This window comes from Aspergillus chevalieri, chromosome 5 (genome assembly GCF_016861735.1).
Source record: "Aspergillus chevalieri M1 DNA, chromosome 5, nearly complete sequence".
NCBI classification, from domain to species: Eukaryota; Fungi; Ascomycota; class Eurotiomycetes; order Eurotiales; family Aspergillaceae; genus Aspergillus; species Aspergillus chevalieri.
In genome coordinates, this window is record NC_057366.1 from 2,710,367 (window position 1) to 2,731,085 (window position 20,719).

Sequence of the window (20,719 nt, forward strand, 5' to 3'; positions counted from 1 at the left end):
GTAAGTGGTAACGATGCGTGATTTTGTGCCTGTCTCTTATGAGTGGTGTCTCTATGGGGTACGAAGTGTTGTCTCTGACTCTAGGCTACTGGCTAGTCTCTGACTGAGTACGCTAGTCCTCCGTACCTTGTCTCTATCAATCCTTCCAAACCGAGGCACGGAGAGGCTCCGGCAGAGCACAGAACGCCGTCATGATCAACCACTAGGGTCGATCAGTGGACGGACCGATTCCTGAGTCTTGTGGCGACTGAGTAGAGCAGGTGTTGTGTAGAGAGTAGTTGTGGAGGACTGGTAGACTTGCTTGTAGGGACTTGGTTCAGTTGTCTGTGTAGAAAGACCAAAGACCAATCACTCCCCAAGAGTTCCAAGAGACCCTACCGACCCGGGGTGATACTAAGATGGTAACCAAACTCTAGTTACACACCCCTAAACGGGGCCCCTAGAAACCGGTGCTCCTCCCGCCCCTAAAATCACGCCCCACCAGCCAAGGTCGATTATTTCATTTGTTTCTCGTTCTTGGGATTTTCTCACACAACCTTTTGACTTCTCGCATCCTCATTTAGTACGGAGTACAAGCACTTCCATTAACATTGCTGATCCTCCTGCTTATATCTTTCTCGTCTTTTTCTTTGTATCTTTTTATATCTTCTCTCTACCCCGGTCCTATCCACCCATCCACACACGCGACAGTTATATGGCCTCTCCGGCTGATTCCTTCTGTCATCACTAATCCTCGCATCTCTATGTCTCTCGCCCCTCGATCCTCCTCAATCCTCCTCTACCTTTTATTCTTCGACTGTCTCCCCCCATGGAGATTCACACCACCGTGTTTGCTCCGGTAATGGCTCCCCCGCCGCCCTCCTCGTCCTCTTCCTCTTCCTCTTCCTCTTCCGCCGCCGCTGCCGCCGCCGCCTCTTCCGCAGCTCCCGCAGTCGCTCCTCCTTCCACCTCCTCCGCGACGACGACTCCCTCTACAGCTCCTGCTCCGGCCTCGACTCCCTCAGGCCAAGAACCCAAAAAGCGAGTTCGCCGATGGCACCACCGGGGATTCACCGGGTGTTCCACCTGTCGTCGACGTCATGTCCGCTGCGATGAAGCTTCCCCGTCGTGCCGGAATTGCACTCGCCTAGGACTCGAATGCGATGGCACACAGGGCCGGATGACCTTTAAGGTCTATGGGCCATCACAGGCCTCGCAGGATACTACGTCCAAACCGGAGCCGAAGAAACGCGGCAAGAAGGCCGGTACCAATGAGTCTGCCGCCGCCGGCAAACAGGCCATTATTAAGAAAGAGGACGATGAAGATAAAGATGGCGTGGATGCGATCGTGGTATCGCCCACCACCGTTTCTCAATCCACCCCTACCCGATACCAATTCCAAGATCCCTTCCGGCTCGTGACCATGAACAATCCTTTAGACTCCAAGGATGCCCGGTACTACTCGCACTTCATTGACCAGGTCGCATCGTTACTCTTGATCTACGATAATAATATCAATGTCAACCCGTACCGGCGGTATTTCCCGGAAATGGCGCGCGATTCGCCATCCATGGCCAGCGCGATGCAGGCTCTCGGTGCGCTGCATCTGGCCAATACATCACAGGGCCAGCAGCGGATTGAGCATTTCCAGCAGGCCATGGGACAGTATGGGGAGGTTGTCAAGTCGTTTCGGACGAGATATACCGAGCCTAATACCCAATTAGGATTGAATGATTTTGCGACTTGTTTATTATTGTCTTTGTTCGAGGTTGGTCTTTCCCCTTCACCTCTGATATAATCACTGTACTAATTGAGCAGATGATGGACTCGCAACATGACAATTGGACCATCCACCTGAAAGGCGCCCGTGAAATTTACAAGATCCTCTTCTTCCAAAACTCAACCGACCCCAACCAAGAAGCCCAGCGGGTCACCGAAATGAACCACCCCCTCCGACACTTCCTCATCTCCCTCCTCTCCTATCTTGATGTTGCCGGCGCATGTGCGACCAGCGACGGCACCGTGGTCGAGGGCAGCTACTGGCGGCAATACACAGGCGGCTGGGAATACAACCTGGGCATTCCCAGTTTATCGTCGGAGACACCGCCCAGTGAGCAGATACTAGTCGAGCTTCGGAACTGCTGGTCGGTGATGATGGAGATCCAAGCAGCGATCAGTTCATTCGGACGAGCCAAACACGAAAATCAACTCGCACCCGCGCAGCAAGACATGATTTACGGCGATCTGCTCAACCGCCTCCTGAACTGGCGGGCCACAGCACCTGAGTGCATGCAGGTCCTAGGCGGACTCGAACTCGATGACGCCAGTCTAGAACATTATCCCTATTTAGAAATTCTCGAGTACGCGGGATGCATCGAAGCCTACGAGAAAGCGACCGTGATCTACCTACACAAAGTAGCAGCAGCAAACCGCCCCGACCGGCAAACCGAAGGCCCATTACTACAGATGCTGGCCACGCGGATCTTACAATTGATCGGAAAATGCGCTAACGGCGTGGGACGGCTGGCTGTTCTGTGGCCTCTGTTCACGGCGGGTCGTGAAACGCACGATGTGATGGAGCAAGCGTATGTGCAGCAAACAATGCAGGAGCTGCAGCGCTACGGGTTTAAAGTGAGTTTCCCCTCCCCCTCCCTGTTCCTAGACAGCCACTAATGCAAAATAGAACGTCGAAAAAGGACTGGAAGAACTGGAGCGGGTGTGGTTCAAGCGACGGATGTTCCCCGAAGGATGGATTGAGACGATGGACGATATCCGCACGTCGGTTTTGATTCCTTGAGTCTTCCCTCTTCCCTCTTCTTTTTCTCTTCTCTTCTCTCTGTTATTCTTTTCTTTACCATAGAGTATTTATTGTAAATAGGCGTTGGGTGGGAGGGCTGGACCCTTACGAGCGACGACTGTATAGCGAGTGATAGACAACAAGACTTATATTCTTCTATTCTACACTTAAGAGCATAGTATTACCATCTAAGGAGAAAACGCTTAGGAGAAATGAGCTTTTAATTATATGCCAATCCTAATAAAATAGCATTCGCACTGACAGCGGACCAGACAGCTCCGTTTTCAGTAATTTAAGGTGCAAAAAAAAAAATGGTGAATTTTTCCGGTGAGTGGAGTGTCCCCATCCGGATGTCTTTCTTGGCCATATATTATCAGATCCTCATCTGTCACTGCATCTATATCATTCTGTGTACAAGTACGGAGTACATACAGTATACCACTGTAGAATATAGTATAGAGATGGCTGCACCGTCATCTCTCGTCTACGACGACAACGACCGGGCGCAGAGCCAGGATGCTCTCCCCTCGGACGGCGAGGGCGACCGCTCTCAGAATGAAGCTGTCGATGATGCGGCTTTATTGGTATGTTCGTTTACCACGATAATGTTAGGATGGAGGGATATGCTAACAGAGGTATAGAAAACGATGGGTTATAAGCCTGTATGTCTTTACATTCCGACGTCTACCGGGAATGGGAATGTATGCTAATGAGGACTGTAGGTCCTCCATCGGACGTACACGCTTTTTGAGAATTTCGCCACGACGTTTGGTTGGTCTTCTCTATACCTCCTCTATATAGGGTGAAAATGCTAATGAGGTATAGCTGCGCTGTACTTCGTCGGCGGCGTCCGAGTAACATTCAGCACCGGTATCGCTGCCGGCGGGAACCTCGCCTACTGGTACTTCCATTACCCCCCATATACCCTACCAGTCCCAGTACTAATGAAGGAGCAGGACAAGTTACCTCGTAACAATGGTGTTCACATACATCACGGCGGCAGTCATCGCAGAAGTATGTTCTGCTTCGCCGTCCGCTGGCTCGATTTATCTCTGGGCTGCTGAGGCTGGAGGGCCACGGTTTGGTCGGTTGTTGGGGTTTATTGTTGCTTGGTGGAGTACAACTGCTTGGACGACGTTTTGTGCTAGTATGCGACTCTTGGTCTTGGGTTTGGTTGATGTTGGAGTGCTGACTGGAGTGCTTATAGGTAATACGCAGAGTGCGGCGAATTACTTGTTGTCGGTGAGTATGTGTTGATGGATTGTATGATGAGGTGCTAATGGAGTAGGAAATGACGGTGTTTAACGTCGACTTTCCCACCGAGACGACGGAGGTCAAGTTCCGGACTTTGCAGTGGATCGTCACAGAGGTCCTACTCGCCTTGGCTGCCCTATTGAACTTCATGCCTCGTACGCCTCCTTAAACTTACCGATACACCAAGGATACTAACACACGCAGCCCGCTTCTTCCGCTGGGTCTTCTACTTCTCCTCCTTCGTCGTCCTCCTCGACTTCCTCCTAAACTTGATCTGGCTTCCCATCGGCACAGCCAACACCTGGGGCTTCCGCACCGCCGACGAAGCCTTCATGTCAACCTACAACGGCACCGGCGCCCCTCCGGGCTGGAACTGGTGTCTGTCGTATCTGGCTACGGCGGGTGTGTTGATCGGGTTTGATGCGTCGGGGCATGTGGCTGAGGAAACGAAGAATGCGAGTATTTCGGCGGCGAGGGGCATTTTCTGGAGTACGGTTGTTAGTGGGATTGGAGGGTTGGCTACTGTTATTCTTTTCCTTTTCTGTGCGGTACGTTTTACCCCTGGTATTAGATGGTGCTGAGAAGGGGAGTGGTGATGCTAATTGTGTAGCCCGATCCCGCGACGCTATTCTCGTTTGGCTCGCCCCAGCCGTTTGTGCCGTTGTATGCTGTGGTGCTTGGTCGTGGTGGACATATCTTCATGAACATTATCTGCATCCTTGCCCTATGGCTGGTATGTCCCCTACCTTGCCCCAACCGCTCTGAACCGCCTGACGAAAAAAAAAATAAAAAACAGAATACAGCGGTAGCAATAACAGCCGCCTCGCGTCTCGTCTTCGCCGTAGCCCGCGACGGCGTCCTCCCCTTCTCCTCCTGGGTCTCCCGCGTGCACTCGGGCCAACCCCGCAACGCCGTAATCGTCGTCTGGACCGTTGCCGCGATCATCACCTGCACACTGCTTGCGTCCAACGTCGCTTTCACATCGCTCGTTTCTGCGGCTGGTGTCCCCAGTGCTGCTGCTTATGGGCTGATTTGCCTGGGGCGATTGGTTTGTACGCCCAAGAGGTTCCCGAAGCCGCAGTGGAGTTTGGGGCGGTGGAGTAAGGTCTTCCAGTTTATTGGTGTTTTCTGGAATGGGTGGGTTGTTGCGGTGCTGTTTTCACCGTATGAGTTTCCCGTTAGTGGAGAGAATTTGAATTGTAAGTCTGCCCCTGGATTTGGGTTGCGTTTTTGCGATGAGGGTTGTGAGGATGGTACTGACTATGGCGAACAGACGCACCGATTATCATGGCCGCCGTTACTATCTTCGCACTGGTTTCATACTTCGTCATGCCCGAGGAATCGTGGCTGCCGCGGAACCGCATCTCGCATTTCATTGATAGCAAGGGTGTTGCTGGTGTGCAGGAGACGGTTGAGGAGATTCATGCTGGCCGTCATGGCAGACAAGAAAGTGCGAACGAGGGTGAAGGAGAGCCGGGACCATCGGAGTCAAGATGATGTCGGTGCTGATGCCGGCACACATATAAAAGTTTGATTTTGGATAGAGGTGATAAATTAGATCGTTGTACACTATATTCGAAGTTATAAAACAAGTTAACGGATCAATCTTGGGTTATATCCCACTCCGAGCACCTACAAAGCTAATGACAATCGTAATATGCTGCTACTGGGCAGCATAGTGGCGCTGTTCAATATTGCTTGGAGACTGACGCATCTTGTAGCCGTTGATGGACAATAGAAAGACACATATGAAGCATTCCAGGTGCTGAAAAGGCCGGTCCAGGTGGACTTGCCCCCCCCCCTCAGGAAAACACCCCCAGGACTTGAGCGTCAGCAGGAGGCAGAGAAGCAAACCGGTTGACACGGCCAATTCCCGTTGGAAAGGATATGAGTCCGTAGGTAGACGGGCGGTGCGTGAGAAATAGAGTAGAACCGGTCAAGGAACGCTGTGAGTTTGTTCTCGGATGGGGTGGGAGTGGGTGGGATCGTATCCACAGACCAGGGCGATAATTGCGCGTGGCATCTACCTAATTGACGCGGAGATTTCGAAAACAGTATGATCTGAGTATCGTTTTTCGAGCCAGATCGTAGAGTAGGCGTAGAGTAGGCTCCCGTGAGCTGTATTTTGGATCAGAGCGTGCGATTTTGTGATTGAATCGACATCAGCATGTGGATGATGGTATTGTAGGATTCCAGAGGGAACGACGGTTTTCATCTCGAGGAAGGTAAGAACAGGATGGTGGCCAACCAAGGGTTGCAGATCCACAGATGCCGGTATTTGGATCAATCCGGGGGCGTTCTCGCAAGAGGCCACCGTTTTGGGTAATTGGTAAGTATACCATACTCGACAACAAGCAAATGTCGAGCCTAATCGCTGAAATAAACCGGTAAATTGTTGATAGTCAAGATTTGGCTCTAAGTTTAGACATTGAAAAGTAGTCATTCCGTAGCTTTAGATGACAGACAGTCCATCTAGGCGATAGGGCTCAGTGCTGCTTCTCGTGGTCGTGCGCCGCCGCTCTTGCTGCTTTTTTATCCCGCCGTTCTCGCACTGTTTGTGCTGCTCGCTCCCTGGCTGTTCTTCTTCTGCCAATTTCCTGCTGAGATTCTCTACGCCAGTGTGCAGTTGGTTGTATTGCTACTGGGGGTGTTCTGTCCTTGTCTTTGTGCTGCTCGTATACTCGCATCCTCTATCTATACTCTGCATTCCGTTCTGCTAAATTAATACCACCAAGAAGTTTCTGGACGAATACTGGACAGAGGTCTGCTGTGAACTTCGCACTTTGCTGCAAGCTGAGGGGTTGTCAACGGTCTCGGTTGTGTTGAACGATGAACGCGCGTTCTTGAGGGATAACCATCATCCCATCGCAAAAGCCGACGAGATCTTTGGAATTTGGAATGATGTCCTCGCTAGGATCTTAGACGAATGCGATATCGAAAACTGGAACTCTGTTGGCGTCTACAGGATCGGAAAGGAAAAAGATTCGTCTCAAAACCCACCCACTATTCTTGTCATGGTAAAAAGTACCACTCGTGATTGTGGCGCGTCACGAGAGGAAGTGATAAGGATCCCTCAACAACTTCGATTTGCCAATGGTTGGTATCAAAATCTTGAGAGCCGATAGCTTCCGTGCTGTCACGTCCCGCCTCCCAAGAACTAAATCGAGCATGTTGAGTGGGAAAGCACTTGTAGGCCAGAGCGTTGCGCCTCATGGTTTTGATGAAGGTGCTGGGACCCTTGGAGGATATGTCGAGATTCTAGACGGCAACACTCGCAAGTGGATTCCGTTCAGTATAACATGTTCGCACGTTACTTTTCCCAAGGAAATCAAAAGTAAGCTGCGGTCGATGTGTCGAAAGGAAAAAGGCAGACGTTAGCAATAATATAGGCACCACAGTGTATCGCCACGAAGGCATTTCAGCTTCAAATACCCGAGAGGCCCGCGTCTTAGTAGACATGCCCAGCGAGTCTGATCTAAACGCCCACCTGGAAGACTGCGATAAAGGCAAACAAATGTTATACGAAGACCCGGTATAACTCAAGGTCGCGCAAGACAAATCAGCTGGTCAACGTGATCGACCGCGACCTTGACCAGCCTATTGACATCACCCGATGGCTTAGTTATTACGTCTTCGACGTGATGGGCAATCTGGCATTCGGCAAGACCTTTGATATAATTCGTGACGGAGAGGAATCATATTTCCTCCGGACAAGTCGCACTGATATGGGTGTGATTGGCTATCTCAAACACCAGCCCTGATTGTTTCCGTTGTTTGCAAAGGCGCCGCTGGTGAATGCTAACCATCTGGCGTTTTGGAAATGGATCGAGGATTGCATGACGAAGCGAGTTGAGGTACTTATCTTTTTTATTCGATTACCTTCATGGTTATGGGTACTTGATTGTTGTAGCGGGGAGGTAAATATCCCTCAAACATACCCTATAGATACTATCCCATACATGCTAATTCAGTTAGTGACACGACCTCTGCTACCATGACCCATCTATTCTTCCATCTTTCCCGAGATAAGAAACTCACTGAAGAGCTCCAACGACAGCTAGACGCACTATCCAACCACAACGACGACTCCCTCGCAGGACTTGAGTTGCTCGACGCCGTTATTCATGAATCTCTCCATCTTCACCCTGCTGTCCCGTCTGGTATCCGACGCCTGGCTTCCGCAGAAGGTATCACCGTCACGGTGAGACGTACATACCATGCCATACACTCATTCAAGTTCCATTTCACACTGTCTTCCGAGGCAAGTACCCTAACCCTGATTCAAACGGACTGCTTAGTAACAAATGCCTAGATCCACGCGCCTTCGACTGTCCAGACGAGTTCATCCCCATGAGATAGACGACGCAGTCGGAGTTGGTCAAGCATCGTTCCAACTTTATTCCTTTTTTGGCTGGTTTGTGTCCCATTATGCACGGTTGTTTTGAGTATAAGCTGATAACTATAGGATCCTATGCCTGTGTCGGGCGACGTCTGGCATTAATGGAGATCCGTCGCGTCACTGCGGACCTGCTTCGCGATTCGACATTTCTTTTGCGCCCGGGCAATCTGGAAAGTCTTTCCTAGATGGTAAAGTGGATGCTTTTACGCTGGTCGCGGCGCCGCTGTGGTTGGAATTCTCGAGAAGAGATAAAAAGTAAGAGTAGGAATTTATCAATTGAGGTCTACCAGCGCCACATAAACGGAACTGAAAGACAAATATAACTCTAGCTTCTTGACACGGATGATTCACATGCCACAGAACGATACAATGAATGCAAATACGTGCGATGAGCAAGATGAACATGTGTTGTATTCGAGTTGATGCCGAATTTACATATTGGAAGCAAGGACAATCTCAAACTTGTCAATCAACATATTCAACCCTCCTTGGGTATAATGGCGAATATAAATGAAGTTCACAAAAAGAAACAAATCTGGAAAACCTAATGCTTATCCAGAATGGCATCAACGCACTTCTGAATGTCAGCATTGATCTCTTCAATATACTTTTCAGCGCCATCCTCCAATACTTTAGCAGCTCCACTATCATCCAATTCCACTACTTTCTCATAGTCTTCGGGCTCCTGACCATCGGTAACCTTATTGATAGGCTTGTTGACATTGAGACGCCAGTATTTCGGCTTCCCACTATTCGGAGCAAAGGCATCGATAAGAGTCCTGAAGAGAAGGTGGGCAATCTCGGAATTGGTGGCGGCAGCTGTTATAGCCGATATGGCCTGGCCTGGCGCTTTCCTAGGATCGGTGAGTGCTTGGTTGGAGCCAATGCCAGTACCGATGCTGAGGAAGCAGTTGGCTCTACGGCCCATGCCATAGATGCTCAATACTTCTGTCCACAGCCTGAAGGGGTCAGCAGTATATCTAAGCTAAGAACGAGGGGGGGGTTATTCTCACCATCCGAGAGGATTGTTGGCACTCAAGCCTCCATCAACCAATTCATAGTCACCCACCTTCATAGAAGAGAAGTAGGTGGGCGCAGCAGATGTTGCACGAGCAGCTTGCCAAATCTTGACATTGCTGAGGCCTCGAGAATCATGAGGATGTTTATAGGAACGCAGGAAAACCGGGCCACGGTTGTTGAGTGCATCTCTCCTGGTAGCTACAACGAATCTAAAATATATTAGCTGGATGTAAATCGATGAGAGGATAGGAATCATACGTTTTGCAACCCGGATTGCCTTTCCCGTCAAGTAGTTCGGCATTTTCGTCTCCTAGTTGGCTCCTTACGAGTTTCTTGATCTCCGTTTCGAGGGGCTTGTCGTCATAGACCTGGCCGCTCCAAAGCAAGCTCGCTTTTTTGGTAAACCAATCCGTAATCGATCCCAGAGTTCCTTCTCGTTTTTTGAAGACTATGCCCATCAATTCTTGGTACTTCTTAATGCAGTCTTTAACGTCCATTTGAAGGCGACCAAGCATGATAGCGATCAAGCTGAAGAAGTTAGTAGAATTCGCGACCAGTTACCATGCAATACATACCCTCCAGTACTGGTGCCTCCAATCATATCAAAGATCTCACATGGCTTTTTCCTTTCTCCCAACCTTTCTTCCAACTTGTTGAAGATTTTCTGGAGGATAAAAAGAGAAGACAGTCCACGCACACCACCCCCGTCTACTCTCGTCAGCAGCAATCATCATTGGCAGCAAAGAAGACCATACCCATAGCAAGAACACGTAAGGGATGAGTATGACCGTCATCGTAATAATCAGCCCTGAAAGCACCAAGAGACACCCATGGCATGTAATTGCCAGAAGGTGCAGCAGAATTGCACTCTTTGAAGACTTCTACCATGATTTTGGTTTCTCTTGGGGTCTCGTTGTATGTAACTGCCTCACGTTCTAGTATGACCAATTAGCATCGTTTCAAAGTTGCGCCTGGGGCTCGTCTCACCCGTTTTATCACCGATGTCCAGTTTTAGTATAGCATTCTTAACCACGTTGTGTGCGTTCTGGTCACCAGCACAAACACGGACTGCAAGACAATTCCCGTCCTGGGCTTTATTAGCATTTATCAAATAAAAGATATAGTATGCATACCTCTAGCAAACGCAGGAATGGATGATTTTTGTCGAAGACAGTTCCCTTGTCCTAAATATGTTCGGTCAGCTCATTTTCCTGATCGGAATGAAGTAAACCTACCCAGCCAAATTCCGTCGTCTGGCTTCGATTCCTATGGCTCGTCCACACCAGCTCAACATCTTGCTTGACTCTAGCACGCTGATCGTCTTTGTGCTCCAGAATGGCAAGATCGAACCAGGTCCGGTTATCAGCCGTAGTAAGGACAGAATTCGCATCATGCGACTCAGTGAACAGCTGAACGCTATCAATCCTTTGGATCGTTTCGAGCGACATGGGCTACATGTATATTTTATTAGTTATCGATTACCAAGGATCATAGGAATGAGCAGACATACACCAGTATTAAACCACATTACACATTTGAGGTTGTCCTCCTCGGCCGCAACTTCCACACCTTCATCACATTCAGGCGTGACTTCTAGTACATTTCCATCGCTTTCAAGCTTGTATGACTTTTTCTCAAGCGTCGTTGACGGAAACGGAAAAGGTTTGAGGGCCCGGAGCTCCTCCGGATTGATCTTGCCTTGCGCTGCCATGGTGTCAATTGAAGAAAGTATGCTTCATAGACGATACTTCGTCTAGGATATTTTACTGAGTTTATATCTATAATTTGGGAGAGCTGAATCTCACTCCATCTCAGAACACTCAGCTCAGCCTTGGGCGCTGCACTAGACTGTTTGTTAACCTCAATTTAGGCAATAATCTGCAGTCGGCATGGCAATGTATCAGCTGAACCCTGGGTAACAGCTGGCAATACACAATAGCTTATTTTCACCCGCTCGCAATAGATCGGCGGCATACGTAATAGAGAGATGCATTGCTGGTAGTTTGAGTTAAATATTTTATTCACGAATAAGGAGCATATAACAGACAACCGACCGATGGATCGATTGAGCGCGAAAAGCTCAACACAGGAAATTCGGGCCTGATGTAAGAAGACAGTGCCTTTACGGTGTACTAGCGTTTTATTTCTCTTTCTACCCCACGGCGTGGGTTTCATATCACACTAGAACGCAAGGCAGCAGAGCTAAGCGCCGAGCGACGCGTATATTGCATCGGAGGCCCATCACTGTCGGTACATTGTGTATCCACATCATTGCCGAATAAGGAATAGATACCGTGCATTTCAGCTCGCCATGGAACTGGGCGTCCGTACATACATGATCTCCATTCAGCCGATGAACACCAAGTGCTAAGGCCAGCTAGTACTTTACGGCATGTTCAATGCCCGAAAGAGTGCATATGACTGCAAGTCAAGATCATTACTACCCAAATGACTGATTGCATTTCCGAGACAGTTGGTATAAGTGGATTTTCATCAAGGCAAGTTGTAATCATGCATTAACTTGAATGAATTTAAATACTGCCCACCAAGTGTCGTAAAAGGTGCTGTGGAGCGAAAAAGCCCTACTTTAGTATGTATGGAGCGTAATATTCTGTCATCTGGATTTATGTCCATTATTTGTTTTACAAGTCATGGTAGTGGATTAGTCCAAAGGGAAAGAAAAGGGAATAATGTCATGCTTTACACATAGAATGTGAGGACCTGTGAAAATGACGCTGAAAATGACTACATTTTGAGGCCGTTTACGGCCGCATTTCCACCCGTAACGCCCAGCGGCCGCTTTAACTTTTGGTATGTAGTGAGTGGTTGATTGGTTGATTGGTTGGTAGCCTATCGGCTAAGGCTAACTATAACTAACTAGTTACCGGGCAGAAAAGCGAGGGTGGTGAGGCACGTGACCGCTGGGTACTGAAGCGGGTAGCTCAGGTTCGGGGAATCGGGAGCCGATAATCCGACTGCACGAGGCTATATGGCGTACAGAAGATGGAGAGTTCAATATGCGCCGAAAGGAGTGATATTGAAGTCTATGGTAACCACACGTAGAACAAGTGCTTGAGTGCTTGACTATCTAAATACGTGTAAACACCGACCTATATAAAGATCCCCTGGCCTCGGTAATCGGGCCGACTATTTGTCCGATAGATCCTCGTCAGGTACCAACACCACCCCTGGAACGAGCTGAAGCCCGGGCCAAAAGCTCTAAATACATAGATGATTGCATACAGAATCAGGCAGATGAACAGAAAACAAAATAGCAGACAGAATAGTCGCCAGTAACTGGCTTCGCTGAAATAGCGCCAGGAAAAATCGAGGATACATAAAGGCGTCGCTTGCCCATCCTCGAGCTTTTCAATACTTCCTTCTTCATCTACTCTCCATCCGAAGTAGGATGTAGATGATTGCAATCCATATTAATGAGGTGAAGGAAATGTCTATGCTTTGGTGTGCTTTGGATTTTAGTAAGTCCATCAGCTGGGATAATCCTGGGATCGTATTCCCTCGACGCTAACCAGGGCCAATGATTGCAGTTCCCGTATATGATGATAGCGCACGTCAATATGCTTTGACCGCTTCGTTCCCTCTGTTGACGCCAATGCCTGGGCGCCTTTGCTATCCGTGTGGAGGAGGATAGGTGGGGATGCAGGGATAGCCACGTGCATTTCAATTGCGGGAGGACTGTGAAAGGGCCACTGGTTGAGGTTTCTCGCCCCATGATGTGTAGGTAAATGGAGAGAATACGGTAGAGGCAAGTCGGAGGTGATATATATGGCCACCAAATCACCGCCAGCAACTCCGCCTACTAAACCATGCATGGGTACATCATGGCTTCAAGACTTCTACTAAAGACAGGAATAACATCGTATACTAGCTTAACTAATTGACTGACTACTATCACCTTGTCCACTAGGTCACGCTGGATCGCCACCGCCACTCTCGAAGAGATCCTGCTTCCGGCCAATATATCTGGTATCCTCCATGTCGGAACTCCATATTGTCACAGGCTGCGCCTGTCGCATAAACGGTATGCTCAATGGGAGACGACGGGGGGGGGATTACTAATATGATATCCACTCCGCACGGCGCACATATGTATATAGAATCGCCCGAGCGGACATTCGTCCTTCTCTTCTTCAACGAAACACCTTGTGTTATAGCTAGTTATTAGCACTGCGGGCTTAGTCCCCTAACACAAGGTGGCTATCGAGTGGGGGCATGAAAATGTGGTCCAGTTTGATGCAGGGAAAACAGAAGCAGTCCTACTTACTTGTAAACAGGGCTGGGAGCTGGAAAATCAGATTTAATAAGCATGAGTGGAAGTAGATGGCCACTGTGTGCCATTCAACCCAGAGGCAACCCAATGGTTCAGTATCTGGCTTGACTCTGGGCTAAATCTCAAGGCCCTTATCAGACCTGCATGCGCAAGGCACAGCCGCAGAAAACCGGGTACAACGCCTATGCCAGAGTCATGGACTCGCCCCAGGACTGGCCCGCCAAGTTCAAGTTGCGGCGGTACAATCAGTAGGCCTGTATGGAGCAGAAATCTGGTGATAGGGTCAGAAGGATCGGCTAGCCGGTATACAGCCGATGATCAATTAACAGGCTCGTGCTGTTACCGGCGTGCTGAAATCCACCCCTATAGGGTCACTGGTTCGTGAAGCAAGCCTAACACCTGCAGAGGTTCTACTGGAGGCCCGACAGTTGAGATATACTACCCGGCTGCTCAGCTTACCGGAGAACCACCCTGCACCCAGTAAGCTTCCGAGAGGGGGATCAACACGCCCAGCCTGGGGAACAGACCACGGGGAACCGACAGTGGGCTGAGAGAAGCAACCAAGGCCCATGGTCCCTGGGACAACACCTAGCTCGACATGTAACGGGCTAGGCCCGAAAGGCACCTCGAACCATAAATGGTTCTCGATTGAAGCTATTCACAAGAGCGTGTGTTAGTACCCAGCGGGTCACGTGCCTCACCGCCCTCGCTTTCTGCCCGGTAGTTATATAGTTAGCTGAGCCGATAGACCACCCATCCAATCAACGACGCTTGCACACTAAAAGGTTATGAGCCCTCTTGCTCTATAGTGAGAGACCATTCTTTTAGAGGCTTTTTGTTTGGTTCCTTTAGCGTTTGAATCTCTTGCTAGACTAATCAGATTGCGCTATTTGTCTGTGAGAATTCATAGCTATCGTACGCTCCGATATCCCCTGAATTCAACCGCTTTTCACCACCTCCCGAAGCAACGTTGTAAAACTCGCCAATATGCCCCCAAAGAAGAATAAAATGCCGGCAGTCCTCCAGCAGGAGACGCCCCATACCATACGCCACCATTCTACCAATCCTGATGCTGAAACCGTCATGGATATCAACGACCAAACTCATGAGAATCCCGCCGATTACCCAATTCCCAATACACCACCTGGTCAAGGGGGGCAACCACAACCTCAACCCCAGGAATTTGCCTATATGAACGCCAAAGGAGCCGCCCAACCGGCTGATACCCAATCGGAACACCACACTAGCCGATCAGAAACCACAGATGATCGAGATGAGATCATTCGTATACTTCGTGATGAAGTTGATACTCTCCGCCAGGCTAGACAGCCTAAGCGTACATCGTCTGGAGGGGGTAGTCAACTTATGGAGCGACTATCAGAACTGTTTGAGCGATCAGATAGTCGGTCAGCGTTTGAACATGAACAAAGACAAATTCAACAAGAAAAGCAGGAAGTCCGAGAGGAAGAAAAGAGACTTCATGAACTTGCAAAGACTCACTGGCGAGATACCCGACGCCTACAAGGCCGGGATAACTATTCCGAATGGAGAAAGAACCTCCTATTTGATGCTGACTATATTGGCGCCCGAGATGTTTTACTTCGCCCCAATAATGTCCCTAAAGACACACCACTGCAGTTAGCTCAATATACCACATCCAAGCAGCTGCTACATACCCGAATTTTAGACCGCTTGAGCCTCGATATCCTCCATCAAGTCCATACAGACCATACTCAACACCCAAGCGAGATCCTATCACATTTAGATACCATTTATGGTGTCTCACCTGCAGAAGAACGCCTGCTTCTTGTCAAAACGCTCATGAATTTGAAACCGAATGGCAACACTGTTGCAATGATGCGGCAGTGGCAACGTATAACCACTGAGATAGAGCGAAAAGGATATGATGTCTCAGAGATATGCCATGACATAGGCATCATCCTTTTAGGTGACTTCCAGCGCTCATTCGTCCGTACTCAGTTGGATAATCTTTTCGCCGGCTCAAAAAGAAACCGCTTTCATGAGATGGATATGGCCGACGTGATTGACCAAATAGAAAGCCGTACACCACCTCCACCACACACATATCGACAGCTCTCATACACAATTTATCGACAGGATCCCTGGAATCCCAGTCACCCAACTTCCAACCCAGCCAATCGTGGCACACACAAGGGGGGAGCTCTCAACCTAACTCCCTGGGCTCCAACACCTCTAGCGAATCATCGTTGCCTAATAAACGATTACCCCTCTGCTCTCATTGCAAACGAGGCCCGCATCCACTGGATGATTGCTGGATACTTCACCCAGAGAAACGACCCCCACCGAAATCTGACAATCCAATTTCGACATCAAATAACTCTAATACAACGCCGAGGAAGCCGGATGGCTTCGCCAATCTAGCCCGTTCAACCGCCAACGCAGATGATTGGGTACTAGATACTGGTGCCACCTGGACTATCTATGATGATCAATCAGCATTTGTCAATTACATGCCACTGACGACAACGTCGACTGTTGGACTGCCAGATGGCAGCACTCATAAGGTAGAAGGAATTGGAACCATTCACCTACCCATTGGAGAGCACGTGGTAGAGTTGAAAAATGTCCGATATGTGCCTGCACTACACACACGCCTTCTTTCATTTAACCAGCTCGAAAAGCAGGGCTTTCATATTCAGCTGACTGCTGAAAAGCCTTATCGATTCCGGATAATCAGTCCCAATGGCTCCGCTTTCCTCATCTCCAGAACAGTTGAAGATGGCATGTTCGACCGTCTAGAGGCTGAGAAAGGCGTAGCATATGCAGTCAATGACACCAAGGAAACCAATGAAAATAAATCAAGGAACTTGACGCCAAATAGGCCTCCTCCAGCCCCCATTGAACACTGGCATCATCGCCTATCCCATATGAATCAGCATGATCTGCAATACCTACATCGAATTGGACGAATCAATATTCAAGGAAAGAAGCTCCTACCCACCTGTGATTACTGTCGCCAAGCAAAGACTACAAGAAGAGTAGGCAATGGGCCGACACCCCGTGCCACCCAACCTGGCCGGCGTTTGCATGTTGATATTTTTGGTGGCGGCCTAACACTAGGCAAGCCATCTGACGACGATACCCCTCCTGCAAACGGCAAATACAGATATGTCATGATCCTTACTGATGACGCCACTCGAATTCGATGGCTATTTCCTCTTCAAAATCGTGATAAACCCAATCACACCATCAAGAACCATATCGACTGGCTTGCAAAAATAGGCTATCAAGTAGCCTATCTGCGAGGAGATGGTGAATTCTTCAAGAACCCCCGAGATTGGCCTGGCATAAAAATTGAACCATCTGCTCCATATTCACCCTGGCAGAATGGTGTTAGTGAGCGTGGAATTCGGATTCTTTTGGAGCGCACTAGAGCCGTTTTGTATGCATCAGGCTTGCCGCGCCGCTTTTGGCTAGATGCCTTAATGGATACAGTGCAGAAAGCCAACTATCTGCCCACATCAACCCCTTTGTTCAATGATCCAGCACCGGATGGCAATATCCTAAACGAGCACATCAAGAAGTCAGCCTTTTATATCCCTGCGGAAGCTTGGGAAAACCGCCCAATGAATATAGCTTACCTCCGCCCCTTTGGTGCCAAAATATGGTATCATCGCCATGGCACTCAGAAACCAGAAGATAAAATAGATGCTCGTGGAGCATCTGGCATACTTCTAGGTCATCGAGCGAGCAACATAGCTCTGGCTTGGGACCAGGAGAAAAACATCATAATTGACGTGCCTGATGGGCACGTTGATGAGGGAAAAGTCTCACTTAGCAACCCGTCATTCACTGAGCCATCAGTGGCTCTACACGCTCCATCAACCAATCAACAAGAAGCACCCCAACAACCTTATTCGAACAACACCCAATCTTATTCAGACGACATCATGACACGCCCTGCCAAAGGATTCGCTGCATACACAGTTGGTGCTACATCTCGAGATGTGCCTAAGACACTGAAGATCGCTCTGAATCGAGATGATAAAGCTAAATGGTTGCACGCAATGGAAAAAGAGATTGCAAAGCTAGAAAGCAAAGGGATCTTTGAGCTTGTCCGCATTAGTGATATTCCGAAAAACAAGCGCATATTCCCTGGCAAATGGGTGTATGACAGCAAGGAAGATTATGAGCCCACAGATGACCGATCTTATAAAGCCCGATGGGTGATTCTGGGCAATCTTGTTGAGAAAGATGATATGCAGTATGACTACTGCAAGTATGCCCCTGTTGTATTTGCAGCCACCACTCGCCTGCTCTTTGCTTTAGCTGCAGCACATGGATGGCACCTGCGGAAATTTGATATCGCCGTAGCCTTCTTGAATGGGCTACTAATGGATGAAATCTACATGCGTCAGCCAACTGGATTTGAAAAGGGCGATGGCCTCGCCTGGAGGCTAAAGAACTCAATATATGGCCTTACCCCTGCAGCCCGCATATGGTATGACACCATGACTGCAGTATTTCACCGCTTGGGCTTCAAGACATGTTCATATGATGCTGGACTCTTCATTCATCAAACACGCCCACATCTTTATATTACCACCCACGTCGATGATTTTCAGCTTGTCGCTGAGCGTGCTGAGGATATTGAATGGACGAAGAACGCCCTAGCCAATGAATGGGAAGTCAAAGATGTTAGCGATATGACACACTATCTTGGCATGGAAGTGAGGTCCGAAGACGGCTGTATTTACCTCAATCAGTGCGAATATATCAAGGAACTCATCAAATCATTTGGCCTTGAGAAAGCTCACTCACAGCCTACCCCCCTACCGACAGGTTTGATGATAGATGATCTACCTGACAGTACCATCATCACCCGTGAATACCAACGTGGTACTGGGAAGTTACAATGGCTCGCAGTGAAAACCCGACCTGACATTGCTGAGGCAGCTTGCCTATTAGCCCGTTTCAACACTGCACCAACCAGGAAATGTTGGAACGCACTTCTTCATGTCATACGTTACCTAAAGGGGACTATTGATGAAGGTCTCATCTATTACCCGCATACACAAAGAACTGTCACTACCCAGCTGCAGGGATTCTCGGATTCCAACTGGGCAGGCCCCAACTCAGACCGGAAGTCGATTGGCGGATATATCTTCCTATTTGGTGGATCGCCTATCTCCTGGCAATCAAAGCGCCAGACCTGCGTGGCGACAAGCAGCAATGAAGCCGAATATATGGCTGGCTCTGAGGCAGCCAAGGAAGCTGTTTGGCTTCGCCGTCTTTGTTTTGAAATGGGCCTGATTGGCCATGAAACTCCACCACTAGAGCTCTATATGGACAATGAGGGCGCTATTGCGTTAACTTCAACAGAAGGAACTAAACGCTCGAAGCACATCGACGTGCGATTTCATCATGTACGAGACCTGCAAGCTTTAGGCCTAGTCAGCGTTGAAAGCATTCGCTCCAAGGAGAATCCGGCAGATGGACTTACCAAGATCCTCAACGCTCCAGCCCATCGCCACTTCCTTCATCTCATCAATATGGATAAACATCATCAAACAGACAATACTGCGGATGAAGAAAGTTGTTAAAGAAGGGAAGATTTAATTGCTCAATAATAGGCATTCGACATCTCGGCACCTCACTTGGGCAGCCAATCGTTCAGCCCCTATACCTTTGCACCCTTTCTTGTTCGATGTACTTTCACTACTTTCTCACTTCTTGATTGATTTTTTGCCTGTTTATTCTTCTGCTTTATTGTGTATGCGTTTTGATGTGTATTTAGAACCTCTGATCTCCGGGCACCCAGCTCGGGCGAGGGGGGGTGTTAGTACCCAGCGGGTCACGTGCCTCACCGCCCTCGCTTTCTGCCCGGTAGTTATATAGTTAGCTGAGCCGATAGACCACCCATCCAATCAACGACGCTTGCACACTAAAAGCGTGCCGAAGTCAGGTGATCTACGATCACCTGATCACGAGTATATAAATCCACCGCCAGTGTGTCTTTCTTTCTTTCTTTCCTTTCCCCAACGAGTTCTTTTGTACATATCTATATATTAGATAACAAGGCTTCGGCCCATTACACCGTGCATTCTCTAAGGCCAATATATTGAGTGCATTTGCAGCTGCTGGTCTTATTCCTTTTAAACCAGAGAGAGTTCTTGCAAAACTCAACATCAAGACACCGACACCACCTTCTTCCTCATCCAGCAACCAATCCTTTTATTTAGGAAGAACACCAGTCAATCTCTATCAGTTGAATCAACAGAAAAAGCAGATTCAAGAACTTCAAAGCCAATCCCTATCTTCAGTTGTTGCAGAGCAGATGCTTGAAAAGTTTATAAAGAGCACAGAAGTCGCAATGCAGGATGCTATTCTATTAAGACAGGGATTCCATCAGCTCCACACGTCAAATAAACATCAGAAAGGGAAGAAGAATATGACACGAGCCTTTATTCAAGATGGAGGTAGTCTAACTGGCTCTGAAGGTCAGCAAAGGTTGATTGAGAGGGAGGCGATACAAGAGCCATCAAGAAGGCCACGGCGGCCAGCACGATGCAGCAACTGCAATGAAGAAGGCCATAATAGGTTAAAATGTCCTGCTAAATAGTAGTAAATTTAATAGATCGAATACAGTTCAATGTGGCATTTATTTAACTAGGTTGATGAAATAATTCGTATAGAAGAGTTAGTTACTCGCCGCCGCTGCGCAGCTCGGTGTCCCGCGCAGCTCAGTGTCCGATTACGTTACAAGCCCGGGCTGAGAGAGAAAAAGAAGAGGACAAGGGGATATTGGAGCTGCTAACTCTACTTGACAAGAAAGTCTCCTCTATGAAACAGAAAAGCCTAGACAGGGCCTCCTCTTTTGGCAATGCCCTCCAAAGCTTCGTGCACAACTATTTCACCCATTCCGGCACCAGTGCACGTGACCAAACCGCCACAGCCAACCAGGCCCCAGCTGGGGCTCCCCAAACATACAACAACC

At 48.8% G+C, this 20,719-nt stretch overlaps 4 protein-coding genes across 4 annotated transcripts; 3 read left to right on the top strand and 1 right to left on the bottom strand.

The window, feature by feature from the left end:
* Nucleotides 1-808: 808 nt before the first annotated feature.
* On the top strand, nt 809-2,776 carry ACHE_50960S (Zn(II)2Cys6 transcription factor; the record flags this gene model as incomplete). The annotated part of the gene is made up of 3 exons (XM_043280734.1): nt 809-1,747; nt 1,798-2,610; nt 2,663-2,776. The coding sequence occupies 3 exons, from the start codon at nt 809-811 to the stop codon at nt 2,774-2,776; spliced, it is 1,866 nt and encodes a 621-aa protein (XP_043138284.1).
* A 461-nt stretch (nt 2,777-3,237) lies between these two features.
* On the top strand, nt 3,238-5,527 carry ACHE_50961S (putative amino acid permease; the record flags this gene model as incomplete). Its single annotated transcript, XM_043280735.1, has 11 exons — nt 3,238-3,360; nt 3,418-3,438; nt 3,499-3,547; nt 3,602-3,677; nt 3,733-3,923; nt 3,984-4,018; nt 4,065-4,185; nt 4,235-4,578; nt 4,641-4,763; nt 4,827-5,229; nt 5,304-5,527. 11 exons carry the CDS (start codon nt 3,238-3,240, stop codon nt 5,525-5,527), a joined length of 1,710 nt encoding a protein of 569 aa, XP_043138285.1.
* A 2,497-nt stretch (nt 5,528-8,024) lies between these two features.
* Nucleotides 8,025-8,531, top strand: ACHE_50962S (uncharacterized protein; the record flags this gene model as incomplete). Its single annotated transcript, XM_043280736.1, has 2 exons — nt 8,025-8,231; nt 8,496-8,531. 2 exons carry the CDS (start codon nt 8,025-8,027, stop codon nt 8,529-8,531), a joined length of 243 nt encoding a protein of 80 aa, XP_043138286.1.
* A 442-nt stretch (nt 8,532-8,973) lies between these two features.
* Nucleotides 8,974-11,160, bottom strand: ACHE_50963A (uncharacterized protein; the record flags this gene model as incomplete). Its single annotated transcript, XM_043280737.1, has 9 exons — nt 8,974-9,388; nt 9,443-9,658; nt 9,708-9,977; nt 10,025-10,157; nt 10,205-10,384; nt 10,437-10,536; nt 10,583-10,633; nt 10,685-10,900; nt 10,960-11,160. 9 exons carry the CDS (start codon nt 11,158-11,160, stop codon nt 8,974-8,976), a joined length of 1,782 nt encoding a protein of 593 aa, XP_043138287.1.
* Nucleotides 11,161-20,719: the final 9,559 nt, after the last annotated feature.